Below are 13,652 nucleotides of genomic sequence, written 5' to 3' on the forward strand. Positions count from 1 at the left end.
TGCCTCACTGGTGTGGACTGACTGTAATGTGTAAGCTCTGGGAACTGAGTCTTGGGGCACAGCTTATCAGAGAAATGCTTGTTGTGATGGTCTCTGGATTGTGAGCTCTTGCAGCAGTCACATCTATTCCTGAGTTGTGGTGGTTGTCTCTGAATCCTGAGATGCTGAGCTCCTTCTGTGTGGCCTGGTCAGTCTCTGGAACTTTGGGTGTCTGTGTGGTACATGAGACTCAGAGCTAGAGCTTGGCAGCTATGGATGTCAGTATTGCCCCATACGGCAACTGTTGAAGGAGCTGAGGGAGGGTTCAGACTTTAATTGGAGATGTGGGCAAAGAGGATTTGGTTGGGACTGGGGCAGGTCAGGCTCGGGGGCGAGGGGGCGGTACTAACTGGGTTTTAAGGCTATCGCTTGTGTGAGACCAGGGAAGGAGATGTTTGTCTGGTGCAGGATCTGTGTTTTCTGTGGGTCACTGGATAGTCTAACTTGCGCAGTCAGTTTGTTTGAACACCATAGGTGCAGGGAGCAGTGAATGGGAAGTGGGATTTGGTGGGTTTGTGCAGGCTGGGGTGGGGTCCCAGCACATCCCGGAGTGATATGGGCAGAGAGTATAAGTGTATTTGCAGGGCCTCCCAAGGAGCTGGGGAGAAGTGTGGGGGTGTTGGACTTCCTCACCTGGGTTATTGCTGATTTTCCCGGGAAACTGAGGACTGCCAATTTAGTGGGCCAAGCCCTTGATCTGGGAACTTTCCCTCTTGAGGCTAATTGCTACAAGGGAGAGGCTAAGCCTATTTATAATTGGGCCTAGGAGTCCCCTCCAGAGAGCCTTTTTGTTGCTCAGATGTGCCCTCCTCTCTAAGCCCACTCGGCAGGTGAACACACTACCCTACCCCCCTAGGTGGGACATGACACCAATGGGTGTATATCTCCCTGGCAATACAGGAAATGACTCCTGGAGATGAGCCTGGATCCAGCACTGTGAGATTAAGAGGATCTTCTTGACCAAAAGGGGGAAGAGAGATGAAACAAAATAAGGTTCCAGTGGCTGAGAGATTTCCAATAGAGTCGAGAGGTCACTCTGGAGGGTATTCCTATGCGCTATATAGATATCACCTTCTGGTCTTTAGAGTGTTGGAATGGCTAGAGGGAAATACCTGAAGCTGTCAAACGGCAACCCAGTGACACTGATTCTTGAAGACAATTGTATAACTATGTAGATTGCATAGTGTGACTGTGTGGCTGTGGAGACCTTGTGGCTCGCACTCCTTTTGTCCAGTATATGGAGAGACGGTGGAGAAATGGGGACAAAAATTAAATGAAGAATAGCGTGGGATGGATGGGGTGGAAAGATTTGGGTGCTCTTTTTTTGCTTTTATTTTCACTTTGCCATGGGGAAGGGGTTCAAAGTTCGATTCCGGTGATGAACACACAACTGTATGGTGGTGCTGTGAATAATTGACTGTGCACTGTGGATGACTGTAGGGTGTGTGAATATATCTCAATTAAACTATATTTAAAAAATTAAATGAACAATGGGGAGGGGAATGGGATGTTTTGGATATTCTTTTTTATTTTAATTTTCATTTTATTTTTTGGAGTAATGAAAATGTTCAAAGATTGTGGTGATGAAAGCACAACTATATGACAATATTGTAAACAACTAATTGTATACTTTGAACAACTGAATGTTATGTGATTATATCTCAATAAAATTGCATTAAAAAAAGAACTCTAAGGATTTGGGGAGAAGGAAAGGAGAGGAAGGATATTCTAGTACGGAGCAATATGAGCAAAAGCATGAAGGCAGAACTGTATAGGGAGGAGAACGTAGGGTTTATGTTAAGAAGGGATAAGAAATAAAGCCAGGTGGAGAAAGGTTTAGAGGGCCTTGAAACTACACAGCAGGCAACAGCAAGCCATTATAGACTTTTGAACAAGGGAGTAAAGTGTCAAAAAGTAGTGTTTCCACCAAAAGGCCCATCAGCAGATGAATCGGTAAACAAAATTTGATACATAGACACAATGGAATATTACCTACCCTTAAAAGGGAATGAGAGGAGAGAGAAGAAGGTAGCAGCATAGAGAGGAGTGGAAGCTAGTTTGTCCCCCTGGAACAACTAATAAACAACCGGGAACAACTAGTAAATAATCGGGAATAACTGCAGGGGGACAAACTTGACTGTCCACCCATCATACACCAACCTGAATTGGGAGGAATGCCCGAGATCGCAGCATAAAATCTCTAAGCAAAAACTGGCTCCAAGCCGGGAGCCCCCTCCCCCCACAGCCTGAACTGCAAAGCCTCACGGTGCTAGAGAGCAGCTCTCTCCCAGCAAGCAATATAGCTCAGCTGAGCTCAAACTTGGATTTTAATTAACAAACATGGACTACTCAATACAAGCTATGAATCCCCAACAAGCAGACAGAGGCTTTCGGTGATGACCAACCTTGGAGAGCCAGAGGGTGGCTGCGGACTGACCCTGAAGGGGGCTTTCTGTCCCTTTTATGGCTCAGTGGAGAAAGTCTCAGCTATTTTCAGTTCCCAGTGCTCTGACCAAGACAAGGGTGGAGATAGGACAGGCAGAGCATCTAATTCAAATGGAAATGACCTCTCCCTAGGGAGTGCATTTTCCCTAAGAGGAAGAAGGTGGTGCCAAGCTCTATTACCTGCCTTCCATTCAGCACCAGACCCCAGGGCCTGGGGGAAAACAGCCATGGGCCACACCTCCTTACACCACTCTGGAGTGACAGGCTGACCAGTGCCACCTGCTGAGCAGCAAAGCACAGTGACCTGAGGCCTCACAGGGTGTCCCAATCTTCTAAGACACACTCTCAGGGAGACATGATACTATTGCTTCCTTCTAAGACCTGAGCCCATTCTGGTCTGGGAAAACCTGATTGGGGTAACCAAGGAAATCAGATGCGTAAGCAACAGAAAACTACAACTTACACTAAGAAAAATGAAGTTATGGCCCAGTCAAAGGAACAAACTTACGCTTCAACTGAGATACAGGAATTTAAACAACAAATACTAAATCAATTCAAAAAGTTTAGGGAAGATTTGGCAAAATAGATGAAGCATATAATGAAAACACTGGGCGTACATAAGGTAGAAATTGAAAGTTCAAGAAAACAACTGGCAGAATCTATGGAAATGAAAGGCACAACACAAGACACAAAAGACACAACAGAAACATACAACAGCAGATCTCAAGAGGCAGAAGAAAACACTCAGGAACTGGAAAACAAGGCACCTGAAAGCCTACACACGAAAGAACAGATGGAGAAAAGAATGGAAAAATACAAGCAATGTCTCCTGGAACTTAAGAACAAAATGAAAAGCAAGAATGTATGTGACATTGGTGTCCCAGAAGAAGAGAAGGGAAAAGGGGCAGAAGCAATAATAGAGGAAATAATCAATGAAAATTTCTCATCTCTTATGAAAGACATAAAATTATGGATCCAAGAAGTGCAGTGTACCCCAAACAGAATAAATCTGAATAGGCCTATGCCAAGATACTTAATAATCAGATTATCAAATGTCAAAGATAAACAGAGAATCCTGAAAGCATCAAGAGAAAAGCAGTCCATCACATACAAAGGAAGCTTGATAAGACTATGTGCAGATTTCTCAATAGAAACCATGGAGGGAAGAAGGAAGTGGGGTGATATATTTAAGATACTGAAAGAGAAAAACCACCAACCAAGAATCCTATATCCAGCAAAACTGTCTTTCAAATATGAGGGAGAGCTTAAAATATTCTCTGACAAATAGACAATGACAGAGTTTGTGAACAAGATACCTGCTCTACAGGAGAGACTAAAGGTAGCACTGCAGACAGAAAGGAAACGACAGGAGTGAGAGGTTTGGAAAACAATTTTGGAGATAGTAGCACAGCAGTGTAAGTACACTGAACAAAGATGACTGTGAGCATTGTTGAAAGAGGAAGGTTAGGACCATGTGGGACACCAGAATGAAAGACAAAAGATAAAGACTGGGACTGTATAATTCAGTGAAACCTAGGGTGCTCAATGATTGCAATAAAAGGTACAAATGTGTTTTTACATGAGGTAGAACAAATGAATGTCAACATTGCAAGGTGTTAAAAATAGGGTGGGATTGGGGGGGAAATACAATCAATGCAAATTAGAGACTATAATTAACAGAAACACTGTATTATGCTTCCTTTAATATAACAAAGGCAACATACCAAAGTTAAATGCATATGGAGGGGTACATACGGGAAGGGTATGGGACTCCTGGCATTGGTGATGTTGTCTGACTCTTTACTCTAGTTTAATGCTATCTTTCCTTTTGTTGCTTTCTAGCTGTTATGTTTTCTTTTTTCTCTTTCTTTTTTCTTTTTCTTTTGTCTCTCTACCTTCTTTGACTCTTCCTCCTTCTTTGTGGAAGAAATGGAGATGTCCTTATATAGATAGTGGCAATGGTGCTGAATACATAAATATGTGACTATACAGGGAACCAATGATTGTTTACTTAGGACAGAATGTATGGTGTGTGAACAAAACCATCTTAAAAAATGGGTTGATGAAGAAACCTTGAGGGCACTATTTTGAGTGAAATAAGACAGACACATAAGGACAAATATTGCAGGGTCTCACTGATATGAACTAATTATAATATGTAAACTCATAGACATGAAATATAAGTTACTAGGATATAGAACAAGGCTAAAGAATGCAGAGTGGTTGTTTATTATGAGCAGAATGTTCAACTAGGGTGAACTTAAAACATTTGGAAATGGACAGAGGTGGTGGTAGCACGTTGTGAGAATAACTAACAGTGCTGAATGGTGTGTGAAGGTGGTGGAAAGGGTAAGCTCAGAGTTACATATGTCACCAGAAGGAAAGTTGGAGGTTAAAAGATGGGAATGTATAAAACTGCGAATCTTGTGGTGGACAAGTCTGTGATTAACTGTACAAATATTAGAAATCCCTCTCATGAACTAGAACAAATGTATGATACTATAACTAGAAGGTAATAATAGAGGGGCATACAGGAAAAAAATAAATAACTATTGCAAACTATATACTACAGTTAGTAGTATTTTAACATTCTTTCATCAACAGTAACAAATGTACTGTACCAAAACCATGAATCAATAATGGAGGGGGGCGGGGTGTTTAGGGGTATGGGAGGATTGGGGTTTCCTTTTTTTGTCTTTATTTCTTTTCTGGAGTAATGAAAATGTTCTAAAAATTGAAAAAAAATATTGTGGTAATGGAAGCACAGCTGTATGATGGTACCATGGGCAACTGATTGTACACTTTGGATCTTTGGATAGTTGTATGGTATATGAACAATCTCAATAAAAACTGAAAAAAAAAGGGGGGGGAATGAAGTTCTGATACATGCCACTACATGGATGAACCTTTAAGAGGAACAGATATCTTATCATTCCAGTTATCTGAAATAGCTAGATATGTAAACTCATAGAAACAGAAAGTAAAGTAGAGGTTGCCAGGTGCTGCAGTGGGCATAGGGAATGGGGAGCTAATGCATTATAGGTATAGGGTTTCTGTTTTGGGGGGAATGGGAAAGTTCTGGTAATGGATGCTTGTGAGGGTAGCACAATATTGTGAATGAGATTAATCCCAGTGAATGGTGTGCTTGGGAATGGTGGAGATGGGAAAGTTTATGTTGCATATATATTTCCATAATTTAAGAAAAAAAGAGCACCTAAAGAGACAATGACACTTAAATGCAATACATGATACTGGACTGGATCTAATGATGGAGCAGAAAAGGCCCAAAAGGACTTTTGGGGGACATATGAAAAAACTGGAATAGACCATAAGCTCTGTGTCAATGTTAAAGTTCTTAAACTTGATAACTGTACTTAAAGTGGTCACATAAGTGAATATGCTTGTTCTTAGGAAATGTACATGGAAGTATTAAGTGTTCAAGGAGCATGATGTATACAAGATTCTCTCAGATATTTAGAAAATAGATAAACAAATAGACAGATAGATAAACACACAGACAGCTAGTTAGATGGATGGATAGGTGGAATGATATAGCAAATGTAGAAAAATGTTAAAATTGGTGGCTTTGGGTATCTGGGGTGGGGAGGTATGTTGAAGTTCTCTTTATGGGGCTTTTTATTACTTTTGAAACTGTTCTGTAAAGTTTGAAATTACCTCAAAAAACAAGTTTCTTAACATAGTAGCATTTCCATCTGTAAGCCTTGTGCAGAATGGATTAAAGTGGGGAAGTAACTACAGGCAAGAGAACCAGCCACAATGAGGTATGATCACCTATCCTAGTATGGTGACAATGAAAATGGAAAAGAAGGTGCAAATTAAAAATGAAATGTAGTCCAGTAATAAGCATGACTAAAAATAACTTTTCCATTCAATAGCTAAATTCAATTTTAAAGTTTCAGGCACACCAGCAATTCTATTCCTGGGTATTCACCCAAAGAAGTCAAAACGTGTGTGTGTGTGTGTGTGTGTGTGTGTGTGCAATTCTATTCCTGGGTATTCACCCAAAGAAGTCAAAACGTGTGTGTGTGTGTGTGTGTGTGTGTGTGTGTGCAATTCTATTCCTGGGTATTCACCCAAAGAAGTCAAAACGTGTGTGTGTGTGTGTGTGTGTGTGTGTGTGTGTGTGTGTGTGTGTGACTTTCGCAATACTCTTCATAGCAGTTTTACTCACAATATCCAAAATCCAGAAAACAGCCAAATTATCCATCAATAGAATGAATAAACAAATTGTGATATATCCATACAATGGAATAGTACTCAGCAATAAAAAGGGATGAACCCCTGATACACGGGACAACACAGATGAATCTCAAACAAACACTATGCAAAGTGAAAGAAGGCTTACTTACACCCTAACAATTCCACATATGTGGAATTCTAGAACAAAGAAATTAGTGTATGGAGGAAAAAGATACCAGAACAGTGCTTGTCTCTAGGGAATGATACGGGGATTGACTGGCAAGAGGCGCAAAGGAACACTCTGGGATGGCAGTAATGTTCTATTATCTTTCTAGGAATTTGGGCTATAGGCATATGCATCTGTCAAATATACCAAATGGTACACTTAAGATTTATACATTTCATTGTATGTAAATTTTACCTTAAAAAAGAATCATATGCACAACTAGGTCATGATACTATGAGACATTGATTGTATACTTTGTATGATTACATGGTGTGTGAATTACATCAGTAAAATCTGCAGTTTAAAAAAAGTGCTTCGCATAGCATTTTGCATTTAATAAATGCTCAATAAATGTAAACTTTAAAAAAAAAGAAAAAAGAATCATAAATAAATATTAAACTCTAGCTAATGATATGCATGCTGAAGTATTTAGGGATGAAAAAAAGTACCTATGTCTGCAACTCTGAAATGCATAAAAAAATAAGATGGATTGATGGATGGATAGAAGGCTGGAGAGACGGACAAGTAGGTAATAAAGTAAATGCAGTAAAAAGTAAACTGTAGAACATAGGTGGTAGGTATATGGGTGTTTGCTGTTCAAATATTTCAACATTTTTGTATGTTTGAAAATTTTTCATAATAAAATATTTGGAAGAAATTACAGACATAGCTTTAAAAGTTTTCTAGCTTAAATTGCTAGTATGTGAAATAACTTTGAACTCAAATTTCAATTTAAGGTGGGAAAAATCTCTTTGATCTTAAGATACTTCTCTATGAAATATCTTCAAAATTTGCATGTCCAACAAACCATATTTTCTTAACAAAATGAAATATTTTATAAAGATCTAATTTTATGTCAGAAAATGGGTACTATATCACAGAAAATGAAATGTTTATTCATATGCAGATATTCTCTATCCTAAAAGTCTCCCCCTTAAACTTCAAATAAAAGCAAAACCAGAATATTATATCATACCATTAGATTTTAGGATCCACTGCAGACTGTTTCTTCCACATCCACTGGTCATATTTCTAACCCAGAAAAACTTTAAAATTACTTCATCAATGTTATGTTGACTATTTCAATTCTAGAAATTATCCTAATATGTAACTGCCAAAATTTTTAGAATTAGAAATGATTACATTTCCTAGATTCCTCTATCTCCACCTACAAAAAAAATTTTTTAATCTCTTCAATATTTACCATATTAAAGAGGTATTCATCAATTTTTACTTTATGAGTTTTTCATCAGTATTAAACTTCCTGGAGTATTTCAAAGTGCTATATAAGAATTAAGTAGACTAATTATAGACCAATAGTAGTGAACAGATATTTAGAAAGTATCTTAAGTACTCATACTTTATGTCACCTTATGGTCCCCAGCAACATGTAATAAAGCCATGATATATATAAAATGTTAGCTTCCAAAAGGAAACATTCAATTATTCTTTGGTATTTGTGATTAAGAGCTTTGTTCCATGCATGGGGAAGTGAAAAACTTTTTCTGATCTTGTTTCTTAGATGGAATTTTAACAAGCATTTCACAGACATACAGAAATGAAAGTAGTAATCTGAAATCAGGTAACCTAATTTTAGTTCTACGACTGCACACTAGTTGACCCACAATGATACATTACCAAAACTCACAAAGATTATGGAACTTCCTTCTTTTGTCAAATGTTTATACCAATCCCTAAAGAATTTTTACTGGGGACAAATGTCAGAATATTCTACAGCTTCTTCAGCTTCAAATACAATAAATCTTAAATTCAATGGAACTGCTAGATATTCTTGATTTTTTATTTTGCAATTGAAATTTCAACTAAGTCATCCTCTTCCAGTGTAAAGATTTTAGTGAGCAACTCATTAAATGCATTAAATAGCAACTCCTTTAAGACACAGGAGCAATGAAGCTTCTGAATATGCCTAAATTCCAACACGATCAAAGCTTTAGATACTGGGAAGAATTGGCACATCATAATGTACTGCTATCTACCAAGTGTTTAGGGCAAAACAAATACTTCCCTCAGCATCAAATAAAACAAAATGCTTTAAGTTCACATCTTATCATCAGCAAACACAACTGTGCCCTTGTTGTGCTGAATATGGGGGGGGGGGGGAATAGAAAAAAAAAAGGCAAAAGCAGGCCCTCAAGAAAAATGCTCTTTACTAACTGCTTCAAAATGACTGAGCCGCTCACTAGCCCCACTCCCACCACAAACCATTACAGAATAAGACTTATAGGGACTCAAAATGAACAAATGTTACTGTGAACCCGTAGTGCCCCCATCTATAGGCAACAGCTCTCTCCCCCTTGAGTGACAATCATTTAACCAGAAAAGGGGAAAGGAGTCCCTTTTTGAGATGCTGACTGTGCATATAAAAATACCAGGTAACTCCAACTAAAGCAGTTTTGTTGATCTGAGAATAAATTATGGTTCCATTCACTTTGAAGCTCTGGTGAGTTTTCTGGAGGTACAATGGGAAAAAAATCAATGCTAGATATACCTCGCAAAGATCCATCTAACATTTATAAATCACATTATCCTTGAAAGGAAGCTTTTGCAGATGATTAGCATGCCATGCTGATCTGTCTATACTCTGGATTCAAACATGAAACCCACTCAATTGAAGAACCCACCATAGTTCAGGTCCATAGTTCCTGGTAAAGAATGGAAGAAATAAGGCTCAGAAAGAACCAACATCCAGAATGTATTCTTATTTGTCTTGTAAATCATCAGCTAAATATGCACAGTGGATGATACAGAGCATTCAAAATGGGGCTGAAGAGAGGACAAGACTAGGAATAATGTGGTAGGGGATCACTTTTCCTTCCACCACTGCCATCTCCCCTTACTTTGATAACTTCAACAGCTTCCTAGCTGGTTTCCTTGGATAAAGTCTTGCCATTCTCTGCATAACTGCCAAAATGACCTTTCAAAATGTGAATCTGATCGTATTCTACCAATTATAAGTTGTATGGCCTTGAGCAAATTACTCAGGGCAAATTATTCAACCTCTCTGTGTCTCAGTTTCCTCATCTGTACAACAGGGATATAGTCCCAGGACTGTTGTAAGAATAGTGAGTTAATATTTATACAGAACATAGAACAGTAAGTTTTAAGGATTGAATCATGTTCCCCACAAAAGGCATGTTCAGGTCCCAAACCCCTGGTCCTGTGGGTGCAAACTCATTTGTAAACAGGACCTTTGAAGATGTTATTAGTTAAGGTGTGACCAAATGGAATGCAGGTGGGCCTTATAAGCAAAGGAAATTTCACACAAAAAGAGAAGCCATGGGGAACAGCCAGAAGCTGGAAGTCAACAGAACCCAAAAGAGAAAGGATAAGATACTGTCATGCACATTGCCATGGAATTTAAGCCAAGGAACTCCAAAGATTTCCGGTCAGCCAGAAGATACTGATCCAGGGAGGAAGCAAGTGTGCTAGCCTCTGAGACTGTGAGCCAATAAATTCCCCATGTTTAAGCCAATCCATTGTATGGTATGTTTTAGCTGCTAGAAAACTAAAACACCAAGTGACAAAAGTAATGACTAAGCAAATACCTGCTAGTATTATCATTTCACCACCCACCTACCCGTCTGCCTCAAAAATATCTCAATGATTTTCCTTTGCTCTAAAGATAAAGTTCATCCTCATTAATATGATCTATAAAGGCTCCACACAATCTAACTTTACCCACTCAACCAGCCTCATCTCAAGTCACTCTCCCCTCACCGCTCCCCAGCAACACTGGCCTCTTTCAGTTCCCTAAAGGGGCCATCCTCCTTCCTACCTCAAGACCTGTGCACATGTTGTTTTCCCTGCTAGGCTCTTCTCTCTCACCTTTCACTTGGCTAAACTCATCTCTCTCATCTCAGATGAAATACTTCCTTAGGGAACACCTCCCTGATCTTCATCATTGGACACCTACGTTACACTCCCTCTTAGCACCCTTTGCAAGCATTAGCCACACAAATAACAACATAATTACACTGTATGTCTGTTTAATGTCTGTCTTCTCCATTAGAATGTATGTTCCATGAGGTGAGGGACCTTGTCTGCATTATTCACTGCTATATCCCTAGTGTTTGGCCCAGGACCTGGCACAATAAACACGTATTAAATAAACATCCTCCTTGCTCTCATTCTCCCTCTCTTGTCCCTTCTTTCTCAGAGGTGAGGAAGAAAAAACAGTAAGGTGTGATAGCATAAATTCTAGGCCCTCTTCCCTCTCCCCATTCATCCTTTTCCTCTCTTCTTCTGTCTTCTTCCTATCACCCTTCACAACTGCTCTTCATTCCTCCCTCTTCTGAGGTTTCCTCTCTCCTCCATCTCCTTCCAGTTGGCCACCACCCAATGAGTCATTGTAAGACATCACCCCTAACCAAAAACTGCCTGTAATGAAAGACACTGTTTACATTAAAACAAGAGCTGTGGCCAGGATTTGACGGGAACAGTAATTATCACAGGGGAAAAAGTTTCAGTATCTCCAAATAGGAAGCAAAAACAGTTGTATCATCAGAGATTTTTTTTTTATGGCTGCTACTCAACTAACACTTGGCTCACCTCCCAAATGACATGTAAAACCACTGTAAACAGTCTTTATTTAAGACTGCAGAAAGAGGCAGGGTTATATCACATGCAGAAATAGCCCAGAATGTCTGAGTGGAAAGAGCATCGCATTTGAACACTGAGAACCTGGGTTCAAAATCAGTCCCTATTGCAACCCTGTTAGCTATGTGACCTTGAACAAATCATTTAACCTCTCTAAACTTCAGTTTTCTCACCTATTAATGGAGATGAAGATAATACCAACCTTGCAAGATTGTTAGGAAATGAAGTATGTGTGAGAGCATTTCATAAATTATAAGATACTCTACACAAATAATTGGTTTATTACTATCTGAAGTCTAACATTCCAATTAATTCTCCTTTCAAGTCTCACTATTAACAATCAAAAGTAACAGAAAATAATGTTCTACATCTAAAATTACTACAAACCTTAATGAGAGCATAATACTTGCTTACTTCATGAAATCTTATTAACTATTATTAATTTTACTATTTCTATTTTGCAGTTTGAACCTATAACTTGCCTGTTTCTTCTGGCATATCGCTGTTTTCACTTTCTCTGAAACTGGTTTTATGCCTGGTCTGAATGTTCAACCATGGTTACTTTACTCTTCTACAAATTCCTAAGAAGGATTTTATCCAGTCCTGTTGGTTTAAATACATTCAAATTTAATCACATTTCCCTAACTAGATAATAACTAATCACTTTATATTCACTTTAAGTTTCTTGCTCTTATTTATATATTTTTTAACTTTGATACAATAAATAGAAAGCAATGCTTTTTGCTCTGTTTCAAATAGCAATGCTCCCACTCTGGACAAAAAGTACAAACACTTTAGAGAGCCACTCTGGTTCTAAAATATAAGTGAACTAATTAAATATCTTATACACATGGAGCTGTTCCAGGCACATTACAGCTACTAATTAAAATAATTGGTCATACTTCCAATTGTGATAAAGTCTCACAAAGTAATTTTTTCAAAACACACAGCATCCAATTCATGAACCAGAAAACTTTCTAAATTACAATAGTGTTGATATTGTTACCATTTTGTTTACACTATTATTATTATACCTTTGGTTGTCCCTCTCCATTCACTAGGAAGTAAATTTCAACATATAGAAATAATCTAGTATGCTCAGTCTCTCGATGTGATAAGATTGTGTGACATACTAAATTTCATTCACATTTTCAAAAATGGGTTCCTGTCAGCCTTTTATACAAATAATAATTTTGAATTCCAAAAGATCATTTTAAAAGTATGTAATTTTTTATCATGTTTATAATTATCTTTAACACCTAAGTGGTCACAATATACCAACCACCAACAGGGCTTTCATCAACCTGTGAGCATAAACCCAAAAATACTATTCCCTGGTAAAATTAAGGAAAATTATTGAAAATTTCCTATCATATTTATACATTAATTTCTAATAAAACACACACCCATTTTTCTTTCTACATATTCTTTAACCATTAAAGCACTAGTATTATTAAAACAACATACACTGTTATTCCTACTTTGAAATACTGCATAATTCTCCATTAATCCCATTTAGTGATGATCATATCGGTGATTCAGTAGATAGAAACTTTACTTCTAAGTTAAACCTCTTCTTTGGTTTTAGAAACACCATTATTTTTATTTACACTCACAATCTCTCACATTAAAATGGAACACCATCTAGTAATAGCTTAATAGGTTATAATAGTTTAAAAGGTTATATTATACTCATTAAAAATTTTAAACTTACCTTATAGCCTACTGACTTGCGATAATAAAGAATTTCCTTTTCCAGGAGCTCAAACAAATGTGGTGGGAAAAATTGAAAATCCTGAACATTTGGCTGTTTTGGAGGTCGTGGAGCCTGTGAGGGAAAAAACACATTACATATATTTGTTCTCAGTACACACTATAATCATATACTTGTGCATTCATCACCACAATCAATTTTTGAACATTTTCATTACAAGAAATAAAAAAAAGAATAAAAATAAAAATAGAAGTTAAAAAGAACACCCAAAACATCTCATACTCCTTTTCCCCCGTTATTCATTTACTTTTTGTCCCCCTTTTCTCTATTCATCTGTCCATACACCAGATAAAGGCAGTGTGGGCCACAAGGTTTTCACAATCAGTCATCCCATATAAGCAACCTAGTTAC

At 38.0% G+C, this 13,652-nt stretch overlaps 1 protein-coding gene across 6 annotated transcripts in view; it reads right to left on the reverse strand.

The window, feature by feature from the left end:
* Nucleotides 1–13,652, reverse strand: part of SMARCA1 (SWI/SNF related, matrix associated, actin dependent regulator of chromatin, subfamily a, member 1) — a 166,116-nt gene that overhangs the window by 66,827 nt on the left and 85,637 nt on the right. For all 6 annotated transcript variants that reach the window (XM_037821585.1, XM_037821586.1, XM_037821583.1 and 3 more), the window contains one exon: nt 13,242–13,355. In XM_037821585.1, coding sequence (XP_037677513.1) covers nt 13,242–13,355 — 114 coding nt within the window. The remainder of the gene's footprint in view (nt 1–13,241; nt 13,356–13,652) is intronic.

Source organism: Choloepus didactylus, chromosome X, assembly GCF_015220235.1.
Source record: "Choloepus didactylus isolate mChoDid1 chromosome X, mChoDid1.pri, whole genome shotgun sequence".
NCBI classification, from domain to species: domain Eukaryota; kingdom Metazoa; phylum Chordata; class Mammalia; order Pilosa; family Megalonychidae; genus Choloepus; species Choloepus didactylus.